The following is a 19,573-nucleotide window of genomic DNA, read 5'->3' on the forward strand; positions in this document are numbered from 1 at the left end:
TAACACAGACAGTGTGTCAAGTACAACAAGTGTGGCCAAGTTTACAAGTTATTGTTAAAGTGAGTTTAGTTTAGGGCTGATTGTTAAGGAAATAACATGTAACCACTCAGTAATAGTTAGGGCCCGAGCACCGAATGGTGCAAGAGCCCTATTGAAACCTTAGGGATTACTACCCAACAGGAAGTCCGCCATTTTGACTTTTGTGGCCATTTTTTGCCTATTGTCACCCTGCTACAAAACTTTCACGCCTCGCATACTTCATCCAATTGGGCTGAAATTCACTGTGTCCACTCAGGACACCATAGGGAACAGACGCATTCCAAAACTCTTACAAAGAGTTACGGTGTGGCGGGGGCGTGGCCTCAAAGTTGACCATTTGCCAATACAAAGAAACACAGTATTTTCTGCCATACCTCCAACATACTTCATGCAATGTGGACAAAATCTTACAGTACTGCTATGGACCCGAGTCTGAACAGATATATATGCTAATATGATGACACGGTCATAGCGCCACCTCCCAGCAGGAAATTTCTCTTTTAAACATGTTTTTGTTCTACGTCTCTGGAAATGAGAGGAGAGAAGAGCATAGGACAGGAAACTGCAATGGCCCTGCGGGTCGCAAGGTGCGCGAGGGCCCGCAATGCTGCTTGCAGCTTTAATTTCCACCTGCTGTTGGTTCGGAGTTGAGTACATGGCTAAGATGCAGGAAGATGCATCTCACAGTCCTCTTACATGTTTTATGTTTGTGCAGGATTGCTCTTAGGACAGGGCATCCAGAGGAAATGGCGAAATTCTGTCTCGGTTTTTCACTGACAGAGGCACTGTGTGTTGGGGCCGGCTTGGCTGTTTCAGGCCTTTGCTACTATATGTATAGAAAGAAGAAGAAGACAGCAGATGAGCTTGATGTGAGTAAGAATGTATTTCATTAACATTATATAGCAGTAGTCTGCAAAGTGAATTGCGGTTCTGACTGCTAATACTTACAGAGGGACTGTTGCATTCAGTGCATGCTGACAGCTCACTAGTCTCTGACAAAGAAGTACACCATGCAAAAATGCTTGAGAAAAGCTCTCCTACTTGTTTAACTAAATCCTTTGCAGCCCTTAACATGTTGTTGGTGATGGTCATGCAGTGTAATGTGCAAGTTTGTAAAACCTCCATGTGCCATCTGACTATGTGTGTGTCATATTCAGAATGCCTCCCACATCAACATAGATGGAAACCTTAAAGACACTTTGGAGGTTACACCAGGAGCACGTCTGCAGTATGCTGTTGTTGAAGGTAACCAGGAACTGGATCAATACAAACAAGTGATGATTATGTATTTCCACTTCATACTGTATGTTTGTGTATATATTGTAGGTGTTGTGGAGCCTGTAGGCGAGCCACTGAGGAGTCAGTGTCATGAAGACATTGTTGGTGTGGTGCACAAAGTGGAAGTCACAGAGCCCAGGCTGGGATTGAGCAGCCTTTACTCTGCTCTTTTCAAGAGTCATGATAAGCCAGTCTTGCACAAACAAGTGACATCGGTGCCCTTCGTATTAAGGGGTTCGGATGGGACTGCAGTCCAAGTCCATTGTCCACTGAAGGCCTCTGGACTGAACATGGAGATGTTGTACAAGAGGTTTCTCCAGGTCAGCCATGGATTCAGTGTTCTTGGATGGTATTTCAGCGGGGTGAAGTCCTACAGTCAACTGGAGACCGAGGAAATGCTAGAGTCAGTTACCAATGCTCGTTATTTAATAGTTAAGTCACAACAAATGTCTGTTGCTTATCACTAATAATTTACATAGTAACAATACATTATGAAAATATGCACCTTTTTCAGGTGGGCACACGTGTTACTGGTGTAGGCCAGCTGACGCTGGACCCAGATGGCACCCTGAATCTTAGACCCCCTTCTGATGGATCTAAGTACTTTCTGAGCATGGCAGACTATGACACTTTACGAAAACAATACAGCGCTGCGACCAAAGCGTGGAAGCGTTTTGCTGTTATATTTGCTTTAGCCGGTGCAGCGGCACTCTACACACGGAAAGCTTCGCTAGACAGCGTGACAACGAAAGGAGGGAATCCTGTTGAAGATGGGGAAAATAATCAGGAGAACATCTGTCATCTGCCTCTCTCAGCCATGTAACCGTATACTGTGGAACTGTGGGACATGCTGCTGCTACACCTGCTACCAAGCTCTGTCACAACATTTGATGTTATGATTTTATTCTTTTTATGATTTTAATTTCCTCTTATTGAGGTTTTAAAATGTTTTATTCTGTGATTTTATCTTATGTAAAGCACTCTGAATTGCCTTGTGTATGAATGGTGCTATATAAATAAAGCTTGCCTTGCCTCCAATTGTACTGTAAATATCTGGCCATGATGTTCTGTGTCAGTAAAGTATCTCTCTTAATGAGGATAAGATAAGATAAGATAAGATAAAACTTTATTAATCCCGAAGGAAATTCTTGTGCCAGAGGTATCAAGTTACATTAAATGCAGTTAAGTACAGAGTATAAGAGTATAAGTGTCACTATAATCCAAAATAAGAGTACAGTACGCAGTATGAGCACAATATATGATACATGGATACAATATGGAGATGTAAGGTGCTAAGTAAACATAAATATAGACCAGTGGAGGGAATGACAGTGATGCCTGACATGATTATCTAGCGCTTCTCCCTACAGAAAGGGGAGGAGTTATACAGTCTGATGGCCACTGGCAGGAAGGACCTCCTGTGGCGTTCTGTGCTGCTCCTCAGTAGTCTCAGTCTACCGCTGAATGTGCTCCTGTAGGACAGCAGTGTGTCGTGCAGGGGGTGAGACGTGTTGTTACGAATACTGAGGAGTTTCCTCAGTATCCTCCTCTCCGTCACCTCCACCACAGACTCCAGCTCCACTCCCAGCACCGAGCCAGCTCCTAATGAGCTTGTTGGTCTGTTGGTGTCGGCCGCCCTTCATCCTGCTGCCCCAGCACACTACAGCGTAGAAGATGACGCTGGAGACACCGAGTGGGTAAACATCTGCAGCATGGTTGGCAGACGTTAAAGGACCTGAGTTCCTCAGTAGATACAGGCGACTCTGTCCCTTCTGTATATTGCCTCTGCGTTTGTGGACCAGTCCAGTTTGTGGTCCAATGTGGACACCAGGTATTTGTAGCTGTCCACAATGTCCACGTTGGTACCCTTGATGCTGACCGGGTTTGGGAGTGTCTGGTGCTTCCTGAAGTCCACCACCAGCTCTCTTGTCTTTGTGACATTCAGCTGCAGGTGGTTCTGTCCGCACCACTCCTACAAAGCTGTCCACCACACTCATATACTCCGCCTCCCGACCTCTGCTGGTACAGCCCACAATGGCAGAGTCATCCGAGAACTTCTGCAGGTGGCAGGACTGTGAGCAGTGTCTGAAGTCCGATGTATAGAGTGTGAACAGGAATGGAGACAGTACCGTGCCCTGGGGTGCCCCCGTGCTGCTCACTATCGTGTCCGAGACGGTGTTCCTCAGCCTCACAAATTGTGGTCGACCTGTAAGATAGTTAGTGATCCAGGTGACCAGTGGGGTCTCTACCTGCATGTCCAGGAGCTTCCTATTCAAAAAGGCAGGTGCACGGTGTTAAACGCACTGGAAAAATCAAAGAACATGATTCTAACAGTGTTACCTGCCTCCTCCAAGTAGGTGTGTGCTCTGTGCAGCAGGTAGATGATGGCGTCCTCCACTCCAATACGGGGCTGGTAAGCAACTGCAGGGGGTCCAGCGATGGTTCCACAACAGCACGCAGGTGTTTCAGGACCAGCCTCTCCAGAGACTTCATCACATGTGAAGTCAGAGCAACTGGTCTGTAGTCGCTGTGTGTGCTCGGATGTTTGGTCTTGGGCACCAGGAACAAGGCATGTTGTCTTCCACAGGGCAGGGACAGATCATCAGGCTCAGACTCAGGGAGAAGATGTGCTGAAGACCCCACACAGCTGTGTGGCACAGGTCCCTGAGTACTCTGGGGCTGAGTCCGTCCGGTCCTGCAGCTTTTCCCGGTCGTAGGCGACTGAACTCCCTCCTCACATCTTCTGTGGTGATGGTAACTGTGGACACAGAAGAGCAGAGAGAGAGATCTGATGGGGGAGGGTGGGGGGTTGTTAATGGGAGGTGGGGTAAGGGGGGCAGGGTGATGTTATTGATGGGGAGGTGAGACTGGTTAGGTGGTTAGGGGGGGGGGGGGGAGGAGGAGGTACATTGTTGTTATCGACAGGTGTTAATGGTGCATCACAGGGGGGGGGGGAGGGTGGTCAGGGAGTGGACTATCAAACCTGTTGAAAAACAGGTTCAGCTGGTTGGCCTCCTGCAGATCTCCATCCATCAGCTGGTCGGAGATCCTATTGTGGCCGGTGATGGTTCGCATACCACTCCATACCTCCCTCAAGTTGTTCCGGGCAAGTTGGCTCTCCAGCTTCCTCCTGTAGCTCTCCTTGCCCTCTCCAATCTTCTCCCTCACCTCTGCCTGGGCCCTCCTCATCTCCTCTCTGTCTCCACTCAAGAAGGCTGTCTTCTTTCTGTTGAGTGATGCCTTGATGTCCTTTGTCACCCATGGTTTATTGTTTGGAAAGCAGCGTATTGACCTGGTGGGATTAGAGAATCTGTACAAAATTAACATATTCTGTGATACAGTCTGTGAGTGTGTCTACATCCTCACCGTGGGTGTCACAGAACACATCCCAGTCAGTCACCTCAAAACATCCCTGCAGGGTCTCCAGGGCTTCCGGTGTCCACCTCCGTACAGTTTTGGTGGTCCACCGGCTGCCGCTGTACTGCTGGTATATACTGGGGTTGAGGTGGACTAGGCTATGGTCTGATCTGCCCAAGGGAGGGAGAGCTATGGAGCTGTATGCCTCTTTAACATTAGCATACAGTAATCTAGAGTTTTATTTTCTCTTGTTTTACAGTCCACAAACTGCTTGAAAGTGGGCAGAGTTGATTTCAGATTAACACGGTTAAAATCGCCAGAAATCGCTATGAAGGCATTAGGGTGCTGGGTCTGAAGCCTCGCGGTCACAGAGCTGATGACGTCAGTAGCCCGCGACGCCTCAGCCGAGGGAGCGATGTAAACAACGAGCACAATGGCGTGAGAGAACTCTCTGGGCAAATAATATGGACGTAGACTCACCGCTAGCAGTTCAATGTCCGGGCTGCACACACGCTCCTTTACCGTAACGTGTCCCGGGCTGCACCACCGGTTGTTCACGTAGAGCGCCAGTCCCCCTCCTTTCTTCCTGCCGCTCTCGGTGCAGTTCCTGTCCGCCCGTACCAACTGAAAGCCGGCTAAACTCACGGTAGAGTCCGGTATGTTTGCGTGCAGCCACGTCTCTGTAAAGCACATTACAGACGCCTCACGAAACACACACTCGCTCTTTGTGCGAGATGTTAACTCTTCCATCTTACCCAGTGATCTAACATTACCCATGACGATAGAAGGAAGATACGGCTTGTATCTTCTTTTCCTCAGCTGTCTTCTTTTGCCCCCTCTGCTTCCACGTTGTTTCCTTCTTAGTTCTTTGGGGATTTCGTGTCGCTGGCCATACATCCCGCTGTGCTGGAGACTCATCAGCTGATCCCTGGTGTAAACAATGGAGCCCTGGCGTGTTTCCGTCACGGCCGAGACGCGGCATGATAAAAGTGCTCCAAAAGCGACGAAGACCACGAAGAAAGTCCGAAAAAGACGCATTATTGCAGTGCCTGACCGCTTATACTTCGATTTAGTACGAAGTAGAGTGTGTAGAGTAGGAATAAATTACGAAAAACAACTTAATACACCCGCGGTGTGCGGAGCTTCTCTGGCTGGCTGCTACCGCGAGGCCGCGCCGGAAGCTATGTTTCACTTGTTACCGTTTGCTACTCCATTCATTTAAAAGAGAAATTCCACATTCTAACTGTTTACAGGTAGTCTGAAAGAACAGAACACAATATAGGGGGATGCTCTAAAACCAAGAATCCAACCAACTCATTAACGTATAAAATGATGAAGATAACACATCGCTTTTGGTTATCCTAACTCCCCTGGATACCTCCACACAATAACATATTTTCTGGGTTTCAGAAAACATGATCAATGGTCTTACCCAGAAACCTAGATAAAAGTTTACACTATGCTGATAGAGCCTTTTAACAGCAAGCAATGCTGCCCTGGAGACTGCTCTCCCCTGTGTTGCCGACAACAGTCTGGATCAGGACAGGAACGGCTAACAGCAGTCATATATACTGTAGGAGCCATAGATGGTGGCAGTGCAGCTGTTTTTGTTATAAAAGGCAGCTTTATTTATATAATTATTAGAAACAGATGCTCACTGCATTCTATGACGTGGTTATTTAAGAGTCCCAGCTGCTCATCTAAAGCGTCATGTTACCATGGAGACAGAGAGCGGTTCAAAGGTACGTGTCACTCAGCTTTTTGTTGTGTAGTTGTTCAGTAGTTACAGGACAGAAGCAGACATATAGTGAGTACTTTGTTGTGACTTTATGGTGTGGTTTTGTGCTTGTGTTGACATTTTTTTACATTTGATCGAGTGCTCTTTGACTGTTGTGGTCTTCGACTGTAGAGGGCGCTAGCCGCTGGTAGGACCTTTGTTGCTTGTAACAAACTTAAATCAACAAATTGCTCTCTGTGTTTTATCTTGTATCTATTGGGAGGGATGCCTAAGATAAAAACATGTAAGTTCTAGTTCAATGTTGATTTGTAGGATTTCCTGCATTATTTCTACAATTTCTGTCCAAAATTCTTTCATCTTGGTGCAAACTGCAACAATTCTCTGCCCTGCATTTAACACACACGTCTAAACATTTGTATTGAATTTACTTAATCTTGCAGGAGTCAAACTCTCATCAACCATTTATATTTAGACATACAACGTATTAATAATACTGAATTCAGTTTTAGTTCATAAATGCATATTGACTGTTGGTAATTCGTTGTATGTGTTTGTTTTCAGTTTCACACTTTCCAATAAACCTGTTGAGACGAGCGGACTGTCGTCAGAGTCTTAGAAGGAAGACTGGAGCAGACATATAGTGAGTAATTTGTTGTTTGTCCTATGGTTGTCATGGTGATGGGGAATATTTGCGTCACGTGGTGTAGGTGGTGACAACCGGATTCTATTAAAGGGGCACTCACTCACCGTCACAGGTGTTAGGAGGAGAGAAGAAGCTGGGTGGCCACAGTTTTTGTTGACCGCAGCGTGTCGTAACATAACGCAGCACATCATACCGTAACCATAGCGCACACCTTTGCACGTTCATCACCGGGTTATTCTTTTGGTTTATGTTTTCATCTCCCCAATGCAGCGTTTTATCCCATGTCCATGTACTATATCAAACCTCATCAAGAGGCAGAAGGCCTCATTTCACATTAGGCTACAGCCGCCTCATACAGAGAGGCAGGGCCCATCTCTCCTCTCATCTGGGACTTTGGAGCTTTGAGGAAGCCGCTATATATACTGCTGCTGTTTAGCTATGTGCAGCTCCTTGTCTTCCGCTGACAGACACAGACAGTGGCATTCTGCTAAAAACAGGTATATGAGCCACAGAGCTGTACGAACCCCTGGAAGATCCATACATTCATATATTATAATATATGAGTGACACATGGTGCTAGAGCAGGCTGTCCTACTGATGAAGTCCAAAACAGGCATTAAATGGCACCAAAACATCCCAGAAGCTGGCATGTGAGCCACAGATCGCCACATGCCACTAACACAGTCAGACATGGCACTTTGAGATCGCCACATGCCACTCATCAAGCGAGGCAGGCCAAATGCCACTTTGGGGTAGACCGACAGGATACGGATTCTCATTTAACTGGACTTTTAACACAGACAGTGTGTCAAGTAACAACAAGTGTGGCCAAGTTTACAAGTTATTGTTAAAGTGAGTTTAGTTTAGGGCTGATTGTTAAGGAAATAACATGTAACCACTCAGTAATAGTTAGGGCCCGAGCACCGAATGGTGCAAGAGCCCTATTGAAACCTTAGGGATTACTACCCAACAGGAAGTCCGCCATTTTGACTTTTGTGGCCATTTTTTGCCTATTTGTCACCCTGCTACAAAACTTTTCACACCTCGCATACTTCATCCAATTGGGCTGAAATTCACTGTGTCCACTCAGGACACCATAGGGAACAGACGCATTCCAAAACTCTTACAAAAGAGTTACGGTGTGGCGGGGGCGTGGCCTCAAAGTTGACCATTTGCCAATACAAAGAAACACAGTATTTTCTGCCATACCTCCAACATACTTCATGCAATGTGGACAAAATCTTACAGTACTGCTATGGACCCGAGTCTGAACAGATATATATGCTAATATGATGACACGGTCATAGCGCCACCCTCCCAGCAGGAAATTTCTCTTTTAAACATGTTTTGTTCTACGTCTCTGGAAATGAGAGGAGAGAAGAGCATAGGACAGGAAACTGCAATGGCCCTGCGGGTCGCAAGGTGCGCGAGGGCCCGCAATGCTGCTTGCAGCTTTAATTTCCACCTGCTGTTGGTTCGGAGTTGAGTACATGGCTAAGATGCAGGAAGATGCATCTCACAGTCCTCTTACATGTTTTATGTTTGTGCAGGATTGCTCTTAGGACCGTGACAGGGCATCCAGAGGAAATGGCGAAATTCTGTCTCGGTTTTTCACTGACAGAGGCACTGTGTCTTGGGGCCGGCTTGGCTGTTTCAGGCCTTTGCTACTATATGTATAGAAAGAAGAAGAAGACAGCAGATGAGCTTGATGTGAGTAAGAATGTATTTCATTAACATTATATAGCAGTAGTCTGCAAAGTGAATTGCGGTTCTGACTGCTAATACTTACAGAGGGACTGTTGCATTCAGTGCATGCTGACAGCTCACTAGTCTCTGACAAAGAAGTACACCATGCAAAAAATGCTTGAGAAAAGCTCTCCTACTTGTTTAACTAAAATCCTTTGCAGCCCTTTAACATGTTGTTGGTGATGGTCATGCAGTGTAATGTGCAAGTTTGTAAAACCTCCATGTGCCATCTGACTATGTGTGTGTCATATTCAGAATGCCTCCCACATCAACATAGATGGAAACCTTAAAGACACTTTGGAGGTTACACCAGGAGCACGTCTGCAGTATGCTGTTGTTGAAGGTAACCAGAACTGGATCAATACAAACAAGTGATGATTATGTATTTCCACTTCATACTGTATGTTTGTGTATATATTGTAGGTGTTGTGGAGCCTGTAGGCGAGCCACTGAGGAGTCAGTGTCATGAAGACATTGTTGGTGTGGTGCACAAAGTGGAAGTCACAGAGCCCAGGCTGGGATTGAGCAGCCTTTACTCTGCTCTTTTCAAGAGTCATGATAAGCCAGTCTTGCACAAACAAGTGACATCGGTGCCCTTCGTATTAAGGGGTTCGGATGGGACTGCAGTCCAAGTCCATTGTCCACTGAAGGCCTCTGGACTGAACATGGAGATGTTGTACAAGAGGTTTCTCCAGGTCAGCCATGGATTCAGTGTTCTTGGATGGTATTTCAGCGGGGTGAAGTCCTACAGTCAACTGGAGACCGAGGAAATGCTTAGAGTCAGTTACCAATGCTCGTTATTTTAATAGTTAATTCACAACAAAATGTCTGTTGCTTATCACTAATAATTTACATAGTAACAATACATTATGAAAATATGCACCTTTTTTCAGGTGGGCACACGTGTTACTGGTGTAGGCCAGCTGACGCTGGACCCAGATGGCACCCTGAATCTTAGACCCCCTTCTGATGGATCTAAGTACTTTCTGAGCATGGCAGACTATGACACTTTACGAAAACAATACAGCGCTGCGACCAAAGCGTGGAAGCGTTTTGCTGTTATATTTGCTTTAGCCGGTGCAGCGGCACTCTAACAACACGGAAAGCTTCGCTAGCAGCGTGACAACGAAAGGAGGGAATCCTGTTGAAGATGGGGAAAATAATCAGGAGAACATCTGTCATCTGCCTCTCTCAGCCATGTAACCGTATACTGTGGAACTGTGGACATGCTGCTGCTACACCTGCTACCAAGCTCTGTCACAACATTTGATGTTATGATTTTATTCTTTTATGATTTTAATTTCCTTCTTAATTGAGTGTTTTAAAATGTTTATTCTGTGATTTTATCTTATGTAAAGCACTCTGAATTGCCTTGTGTATGAATGGTGCTATATAAATAAAGCTTGCCTTGCCTCCAATTGTACTGTAAATATCTGGCCATGATGTTCTGTGTCAGTAAAGTATCTCTCTTAATGAGGATAAGATAAGATAAGATAAGATAAAACTTTATTAATCCCGAAGGAAATTCTTGTGCCAGAGGTATCAAGTTACATTAAATGCAGTTAAGTACAGAGTATAAGAGTATAAGTGTCACTATAATCCAAAATAAGAGTACAGTACGCAGTATGAGCACAATATATGATACATGGATACAATATGGAGATGTAAGGTGCTAAGTAAACATAAATATAGACCAGTGGAGGGAATGACAGTGATGCCTGACATGATTATCTAGCGCTTCTCCCTACAGAAAGGGGAGGAGTTATACAGTCTGATGGCCACTGGCAGGAAGGACCTCCTGTGGCGTTCTGTGCTGCTCCTCGGTAGTCTCAGTCTACCGCTGAATGTGCTCCTGTAGGACAGCAGTGTGTCGTGCAGGGGGTGAGACGTGTTGTTACGAATACTGAGGAGTTTCCTCAGTATCTCCTCTCCGTCACCTCCACCACAGACTCCAGCTCCACTCCCAGCACCGAGCCAGCCTTCCTAATGAGCTTGTTGAGTCTGTTGGTGTCGGCCGCCTTCATCCTGCTGCCCCAGCACACTACAGCGTAGAAGATGACGCTGGAGACCACCGAGTGGTAAAACATCTGCAGCATGGTCTGGCAGACGTTAAAGGACCCGAGTCTCCTCAGTAGATACAGGCGACTCTGTCCCTTCCTGTATATTGCCTCTGCGTTTGTGGACCAGTCCAGTTTGTGGTCAATGTGGACACCCAGGTATTTGTAGCTGTCCACAATGTCCACGTTGGTACCCTTGATGCTGACCGGGTTAGGGAGTGTCTGGTGCTTCCTGAAGTCCACCACCAGCTCTCTTGTCTTTGTGACATTCAGCTGCAGGTGGTTCTGTCCGCACCACTCCACAAAGCTGTCCACCACACTCATATACTCCGCCTCCCGACCTCTGCTGGTACAGCCCACAATGGCAGAGTCATCCGAGAACTTCTGCAGGTGGCAGGACTGTGAGCAGTGTCTGAAGTCCGATGTATAGAGTGTGAACAGGAATGGAGACAGTACCGTGCCCTGGGGTGCCCCCGTGCTGCTCACTATCGTGTCCGAGACGGTGTTCCTCAGCCTCACAAATTGTGGTCGACCTGTAAGATAGTTAGTGATCCAGGTGACCAGTGGGGTCTCTACCTGCATGTCCAGGAGCTTCCTATTCAAAAGGGCAGGCTGCACGGTGTTAAACGCACTGGAAAAATCAAAGAACATGATTCTAACAGTGTTACCTGCCTCCTCCAAGTAGGTGTGTGCTCTGTGCAGCAGGTAGATGATGGCGTCCTCCACTCCAATACGGGGCTGGTAAGCAAACTGCAGGGGGTCCAGCGATGGTTCCACAACAGCACGCAGGTGTTTCAGGACCAGCCTCTCCAGAGACTTCATCACATGTGAAGTCAGAGCAACTGGTCTGTAGTCGCTGTGTGTGCTCGGATGTTTGGTCTTGGGCACAGGAACAAGGCATGTTGTCTTCCACAGGGCAGGGACAGTCATCAGGCTCAGACTCAGGGAGAAGATGTGCTGGAAGACCCCACACAGCTGTGTGGCGCAGTCCCTGAGTACTCTGGGGCTGAGTCCATCCGGTCCTGCAGCTTTTCCCGGTCGTAGGCGACTGAACTCCCTCCTCACATCTTCTGTGGTGATGGTAACTGTGGACACAGAAGAGCAGAGAGAGAGATCTGATGGGGGAGGGTGGGGGGTTGTTAATGGGAGGTGGGGTAAGGGGGGCAGGGTGATGTTATTGATGGGGAGGTGAGACTGGTTAGTGTGGTTAGGGGGAGGGGGAGGAGGAGGAGGTACATTGTTGTTATCGACAGGTGTTAATGGTGCATCACAGGGAGGGGGAGGGGGAGGGTGGTCAGGGAGTGGACTATCAAACCTGTTGAAAAACAGGTTCAGCTGGTTGGCCTCCTGCAGATCTCCATCCATCAGCTGGTCGGAGATCCTATTGTGGCCGGTGATGGTTCGCATACCACTCCATACCTCCCTCAAGTTGTTCCGGGCAAGTTGGCTCTCCAGCTTCCTCCTGTAGCTCTCCTTGCCCTCTCCAATCTTCTCCCTCACCTCTGCCTGGGCCCTCCTCATCTCCTCTCTGTCTCCACTCAAGAAGGCTGTCTTCTTTCTGTTGAGTGATGCCTTGATGTCCTTTGTCACCCATGGTTTATTGTTTGGAAAGCAGCGTATTGACCTGGTGGGGATTAGAGAATCTGTGCAAAAATTAACATATTCTGTGATACAGTCTGTGAGTGTGTCTACATCCTCACCGTGGGTGTCACAGAACACATCCCAGTCAGTCACCTCAAAACATCCCTGCAGGGTCTCCAGGGCTTCCGGTGTCCACCTCCGTACAGTTTTGGTGGTCACCGGCTGCCGCTGTACTGCTGGTATATACTGGGGTTTGAGGTGGACTAGGCTATGGTCTGATCTGCCCAAGGGAGGGAGAGCTATGGAGCTGTATGCCTCTTTAACATTAGCATACAGTAAATCTAGAGTTTTATTTCCTCTTGTTTTACAGTCCACAAACTGCTTGAAAGTGGGCAGAGTTGATTTCAGATTAACATGGTTAAAATCGCCAGAAATCGCTATGAAGGCATTAGGGTGCTGGGTCTGAAGCCTCGCGGTCACAGAGCTGATGACGTCAGTAGCCCGCGACGCCTCAGCCGAGGGAGCGATGTAAACAACGAGTACAATGGCGTGAGAGAACTCTCTGGGCAAATAATACGGACGTAGACTCACCGCTAGCAGTTCAATGTCCGGGCTGCACACACGCTCCTTTACCGTAACGTGTCCCGGGCTGCACCACCGGTTGTTCACGTAGAGCGCCAGTCCCCCTCCTTTCTTCCTGCCGCCCTCGGTGCAGTTCCTGTCCGCCCGTACCAACTGAAAGCCGGCTAAACTCACGGTAGAGTCCGGTATGTTTGCGTGCAGCCACGTCTCTGTAAAGCACATTACAGACGCCTCACGAAACACACACTCGCTCTTTGTGCGAGATGTTAACTCTTCCATCTTACCCAGTGATCTAACATTACCCATGACGATAGAAGGAAGATACGGCTTGTATCTTCTTTTCCTCAGCTGTCTTCTTTTGCCCCCTCTGCTTCCGCGTTGTTTCCTTCTTAGTTCTTTGGGGATTTCGTGTCGCTGGCCATACATCCCGCTGTGCTGGAGACTCATCAGCTGATCCCTGGTGTAAACAATGGAGCCCTGGCGTGTTTCCGTCACGGCCGAGACGCGGCATGATAAAAGTGCTCCAAAGCGACGAAGACCACGAAGAAAGTCCGAAAAAGACGCATTATTGCAGTGCCTGACCGCTTATACTTCGATTTAGTACGAAGTAGAGTGTGTAGAGTAGGAATAAATTACGAAAAACAACTTAATACACCCGCGGTGTGCGGAGCTTCTCTGGCTGGCTGCTACCGCGAGGCCGCGCCGGAAGCTATGTTTCACTTGTTACCGTTTGCTACTCCATTCATTTAAAAAGAGAAATTCCACCTTCTAACTGTTTACAGGCAGTCTGAAAAGAACAGAACACAATATAGGGGGATGCTCTAAAACCAAGAATCCAACCAACTCATTAAACGTATAAAATGATGAAGATAACACATCGCTTTTGGTTATCCTAACTCCCCTGGATACCTCCACACAATAACATATTTTCTGGGTTTCAGAAAACATGATCAATGGTCTTACCCAGAAACCTAGATAAAAGTTTACACTATGCTGATAGAGCCTTTTAACAGCAAGCAATGCTGCCCTGGAGACTGCTCTCCCCTGTGTTGCCGACAACAGTCTGGATCAGGACAGGAACGGCTAACAGCAGTCATATATACTGTAGGAGCCATAGATGGTGGCAGTGCAGCTGTTTTGTTATAAAAAGGCAGCTTTATTTATATAATTTATTTAGAAACAGATGCTCACTGCATTCTATGACGTGGTTATTTAAGAGTCCCAGCTGCTCATCTAAAGCGTCATGTTACCATGGAGACAGAGAGCGGTTCAAAGGTACGTGTCACTCAGCTTTTTGTTGTGTAGTTGTTCAGTAGTTACAGGACAGAAGCAGACATATAGTGAGTACTTTGTTGTGACTTTATGGTGTGGTTTTGTGCTTGTGTTGACATTTTTTTACATTTGATCGAGTGCTTCTTTGACTGTTGTGGTCTTCGACTGTAGAGGGCGCTAGCCGCTGGTAGGACCTTTGTTGCTTGTAACAAACTTAAATCAACAAATTGCTCTCTGTGTTTTATCTTGTATCTATTGGGAGGGATGCCTAAGATAAAAACATGTAAGTTCTAGTTCAATGTTCATTTGTAGGATTTCCTGCATTATTTCTACAATTTCTGTCCAAAATTCTTTCATCTTGGTGCAAACTGCAACAATTCTCTGCCCTGCATTTAACACACACGTCTAAAACATTTGTATTGAATTTACTTAATCTTGCAGGAGTCAAACTCTCATCAACCATTTATATTTAGACATACAACGTATTAATAATACTGAATTCAGTTTTAGTTCATAAATGCATATTGACTGTTGGTAATTCGTTGTATGTGTTTGTTTTCAGTTTCACACTTTCCAATAAACCTGTTGAGACGAGCGGACTGTCGTCAGAGTCTTAGAAGGAAGACTGGAGCAGACATATAGTGAGTAATTTGTTGTTTGTCGTATGGTTGTCATGGTGATGGGGAATATTTGCGTCACGTGGTGTAGGTGGTGACAACCGGATTCTATTAAAGGGGCACTCACTCACCGTCACAGGTGTTAGGAGGAGAGAAGAAGCTGGGTGGCCACAGTTTTTGTTGACCGCAGCGTGTCGTAACATAACGCAGCACATCATACCGTAACCATAGCGCACACCTTTGCACGTTCATCACCGGGTTATTCTTTTGGTTTATGTTTTCATCTCCCCAATGCAGCGTTTTATCCCATGTCCATGTACTATATCAAACCTCATCAAGAGGCAGAAGGCCTCATTTCACATTAGGCTACAGCGCCTCATACAGAGAGGCAGGGCCCATCTCTCCTCTCATCTGGGACTTTGGAGCTTTGAGGAAGCCGCTATATATACTGCTGCTGTTTAGCTATGTGCAGCTCCTTGTCTTCCGCTGACAGACACAGACAGTGGCATTCTGCTAAAAACAGGTATATGAGCCACAGAGCTGTACGAACCCCTGGAAGATCCATACATTCATATATTATAATATATGAGTGACACATGGTGCTAGAGCAGGCTGTCCTACTGATGAAGTCCAAAACAGGCATTAAATGGCACCAAAACATCCCCAGAAGCTGGCATGTGAGCCACAGATCGCCACATGCCACTAACACAGTCAGACATGGCACTTTGAGATCGCCACATGCCACTTCATCAAGCGAGGCAGGCCAAATGCCACTTTGGGGTAGACCGACAGGATACGGATTCTCATTTAACTGGACTTTTAACACAGACAGTGTGTCAAGTAACAACAAGTGTGGCCAAGTTTACAAGTTATTGTTAAAGTGAGTTTAGTTTAGGGCTGATTGTTAAGGAAATAACATGTAACCACTCAGTAATAGTTAGGGCCCGAGCACCGAATGGTGCAAGAGCCCTATTGAAACCTTAGGGATTACTACCCAACAGGAAGTCCGCCATTTTGACTTTTGTGGCCATTTTTTGCCTATTTGTCACCCTGCTACAAAACTTTTCACGCCTCGCATACTTCATCCAATTGGGCTGAAATTCACTGTGTCCACTCAGGACACCATAGGGAACAGACGCATTCCAAAACTCTTACAAAAGAGTTACGGTGTGGCGGGGGCGTGGCCTCAAAGTTGACCATTTGCCAATACAAAGAAACACAGTATTTTCTGCCATACCTCCAACATACTTCATGCAATGTGGACAAAATCTTACAGTACTGCTATGGACCCGAGTCTGAACAGATATATATGCTAATATGATGACACGGTCATAGCGCCACCTCCCAGCAGGAAATTTCTCTTTTAAACATGTTTTTGTTCTACGTCTCTGGAAATGAGAGGAGAGAAGAGCATAGGACAGGAAACTGCAATGGCCCTGCGGGTCGCAAGGTGCGCGAGGGCCCGCAATGCTGCTTGCAGCTTTAATTTCCACCTGCTGTTGGTTCGGAGTTGAGTACATGGCTAAGATGCAGGAAGATGCATCTCACAGTCCTCTTACATGTTTTATGTTTGTGCAGGATTGCTCTTAGGACCGTGACAGGGCATCCAGAGGAAATGGCGAAATTCTGTCTCGGTTTTTCACTGACAGAGGCACTGTGTCTTGGGGCCGGCTTGGCTGTTTCAGGCCTTTGCTACTATATGTATAGAAAGAAGAAGAAGACAGCAGATGAGCTTGATGTGAGTAAGAATGTATTTCATTAACATTATATAGCAGTAGTCTGCAAAGTGAATTGCGGTTCTGACTGCTAATACTTACAGAGGGACTGTTGCATTCAGTGCATGCTGACAGCTCACTAGTCTCTGACAAAGAAGTACACCATGCAAAAATGCTTGAGAAAAGCTCTCCTACTTGTTTAACTAAAATCCTTTGCAGCCCTTTAACATGTTGTTGGTGATGGTCATGCAGTGTAATGTGCAAGTTTGTAAAACCTCCATGTGCCATCTGACTATGTGTGTGTCATATTCAGAATGCCTCCCACATCAACATAGATGGAAACCTTAAAGACACTTTGGAGGTTACACCAGGAGCACGTCTGCAGTATGCTGTTGTTGAAGGTAACCAGAACTGGATCAATACAAACAAGTGATGATTATGTATTTCCACTTCATACTGTATGTTTGTGTATATATTGTAGGTGTTGTGGAGCCTGTAGGCGAGCCACTGAGGAGTCAGTGTCATGAAGACATTGTTGGTGTGGTGCACAAAGTGGAAGTCACAGAGCCCAGGCTGGGATTGAGCAGCCTTTACTCTGCTCTTTTCAAGAGTCATGATAGCCAGTCTTGCACAACAAGTGACATCGGTGCCCTTCGTATTAAGGGGTTCGGATGGGACTGCAGTCCAAGTCCATTGTCCACTGAAGGCCTCTGGACTGAACATGGAGATGTTGTACAAGAGGTTTCTCCAGGTCAGCCATGGATTCAGTGTTCTTGGATGGTATTTCAGCGGGGTGAAGTCCTACAGTCGACTGGAGACCGAGGAAATGCTTAGAGTCAGTTACCAATGCTCGTTATTTTAATAGTTAATTCACAACAAAATGTCTGTTGCTTATCACTAATAATTTACATAGTAACAATACATTATGAAAATATGCACCTTTTTTCAGGTGGGCACACGTGTTACTGGTGTAGGCCAGCTGACGCTGGACCCAGATGGCACCCTGAATCTTAGACCCCCTTCTGATGGATCTAAGTACTTTCTGAGCATGGCAGACTATGACACTTTACGAAAACAATACAGCGCTGCGACCAAAGCGTGGAAGCGTTTTGCTGTTATATTTGCTTTAGCCGGTGCAGCGGCACTCTACCTACATGGAAAGCTTCGCTGACAGCGTGACAACGAAAGGAGGGAATCCTGTTGAAGATGGGGAAAATAATCAGGAGAACATCTGTCATCTGCCTCTCTCAGCCATGTAACCGTATACTGTGGAACTGTGGACATGCTGCTGCTACACCTGCTACCAAGCTCTGTCACAACATTTGATGTTATGATTTTATTCTTTTTATGATTTTAATTTCCTTCTTAATTGAGTGTTTTAAAATGTTTTATTCTGTGATTTTATCTTATGTAAAGCACTCTGAATTGCCTTGTGTATGAATGGTGCTATATAAATAAAGCTTGCCTTGCCTCCAATTGTACTGTAAATATCTGGCCATGATGTTCTGTGTCAGTAAAGTATCTCTCTTAATGAGGATGTTTCACTTGTTACCGTTTGCTACTCCATTCATTTAAAAAGAGAAATTCCACCTTCTAACTGTTTACAGGCAGTCTGAAAAGAACAGAACACAATATAGGGGGATGCTCTAAAACCAAGAATCCAACCAACTCATTAAACGTATAAAATGATGAAGATAACACATCGCTTTTGGTTATCCTAACTCCCCTGGATACCTCCACACAATAACATATTTTCTGGGTTTCAGAAAACATGATCAATGGTCTTACCCAGAAACCTAGATAAAAGTTTACACTATGCTGATAGAGCCTTTTAACAGCAAGCAATGCTGCATTTCACACTATACTGGATCTTTAAATGTGGTGAAATACCTATCCTGGCATTCCAAGAGGCAAAGCTGAAGTGGGGAACAACAGTAAATTGAGTATAAAGTACAGCAGCATGGAGTGACAAGGAGTATGGTCGAGCTTCTGATGGGGAAAACCTGGCAAAGATGCTCTAGATAGACAGGGACAGTACTAGCTCTGTAAAGTTCCTGGTAAACACAGAACAATCTCCATTCATCACTGGTATTAATGTAATCACTCTTGTTGCCAGGAGGTGGACACAAGTGTTGTTTTGACAGGCATTCATCATATTCTTTGTGCCTGACGGTAATACATTGAATGTTTAAGCATCATATCATGAAAGAAAATGGTCATCCACCTCTGAATCAGGGAGGGAGCTCTGTGTCACAGTGACATGAGATGATCTTACAGCATATGTGGTCATAGACCCTGTGTACCTGCCTGTGCCTCCACATCAAATGGCAGCTGATAAGATCAGAGTTCAGGCCATTTTTTTCATATAGTTACAAACGCTTGGTGGCAGCAGCACCTGGTGTCTGAAAAGACCTCTAGTGAGTCATCAAGTGTACTATTTCTGTCATCTCCAACCAGCAATGAGTCAACATTGACAACACATAGATGAAAAGGGAAAAACAAGTGTGTGTGTGGAGGTGAAGGAGGCAGTACAAGGTGAAGAGTGTGACATCAAGCCTGGTTTAGGGTGAAAAAAAGGAGCAGGTGGATGACACAGGATCCCATTAATTACCCTGTGCAGGCATTTGGCATGCCTCGCTTGCTGAAGTAGTATGTACCGATCTCAAAGTGCCATGTCTGGCTGTTTTGGTGCCATGTCTGACTGTTTTAGTGGTATGTGGCGATCTGTGGCTCACGTGCCTCTGTTTTTAAGCAACATGCCATTTTGCTGGAGGCTGTTTTGATGGCATTTAGTGCCCGTTTTGGACTTTATCGCTTAGACAATCTGCTGAAGCACTATATGTACCACTCACATGGCGTTTGGACCGATGTGTCAGCGCTGGGTGTTTTAGTGGTATGTGCCGCTTCGTTGCTCCGCCACAGTTATGGGATGTTTTGGTGCCATTTAA

General features: G+C 46.1%; 2 protein-coding genes and 1 pseudogene across 2 annotated transcripts; all 3 read left to right on the plus strand.

Annotated features, from left to right (window-relative positions):
• Positions 1-606: 606 nt before the first annotated feature.
• Positions 607-2,140, plus strand: LOC114430297 (mitochondrial ubiquitin ligase activator of nfkb 1-A-like). Its single transcript, XM_028398601.1, has 5 exons — positions 607-626; positions 755-908; positions 1,197-1,284; positions 1,366-1,724; positions 1,832-2,140. The coding sequence occupies exons 1-5, from the start codon at positions 607-609 to the stop codon at positions 2,138-2,140; spliced, it is 930 nt and encodes a 309-aa protein (XP_028254402.1).
• A 4,260-nt stretch (positions 2,141-6,400) lies between these two features.
• LOC114430298 (mitochondrial ubiquitin ligase activator of nfkb 1-A-like) lies at positions 6,401-9,895 on the plus strand. Its single transcript, XM_028398602.1, has 6 exons — positions 6,401-6,416; positions 6,974-7,052; positions 8,606-8,765; positions 9,057-9,144; positions 9,225-9,580; positions 9,695-9,895. The coding sequence occupies exons 3-6, from the start codon at positions 8,643-8,645 to the stop codon at positions 9,893-9,895; spliced, it is 768 nt and encodes a 255-aa protein (XP_028254403.1). The 5' UTR covers positions 6,401-6,416; positions 6,974-7,052; positions 8,606-8,642.
• Positions 9,896-14,323: 4,428 nt separating this feature from the next.
• On the plus strand, positions 14,324-17,829 carry LOC114430277 (mitochondrial ubiquitin ligase activator of nfkb 1-A-like; annotated as a pseudogene).
• The last annotated feature ends 1,744 nt before the right edge of the window (positions 17,830-19,573 follow it).

This window comes from Parambassis ranga, unplaced genomic scaffold (assembly GCF_900634625.1).
Source record: "Parambassis ranga unplaced genomic scaffold, fParRan2.1 scaffold_22_arrow_ctg1, whole genome shotgun sequence".
NCBI classification, from domain to species: Eukaryota; Metazoa; Chordata; class Actinopteri; family Ambassidae; genus Parambassis; species Parambassis ranga.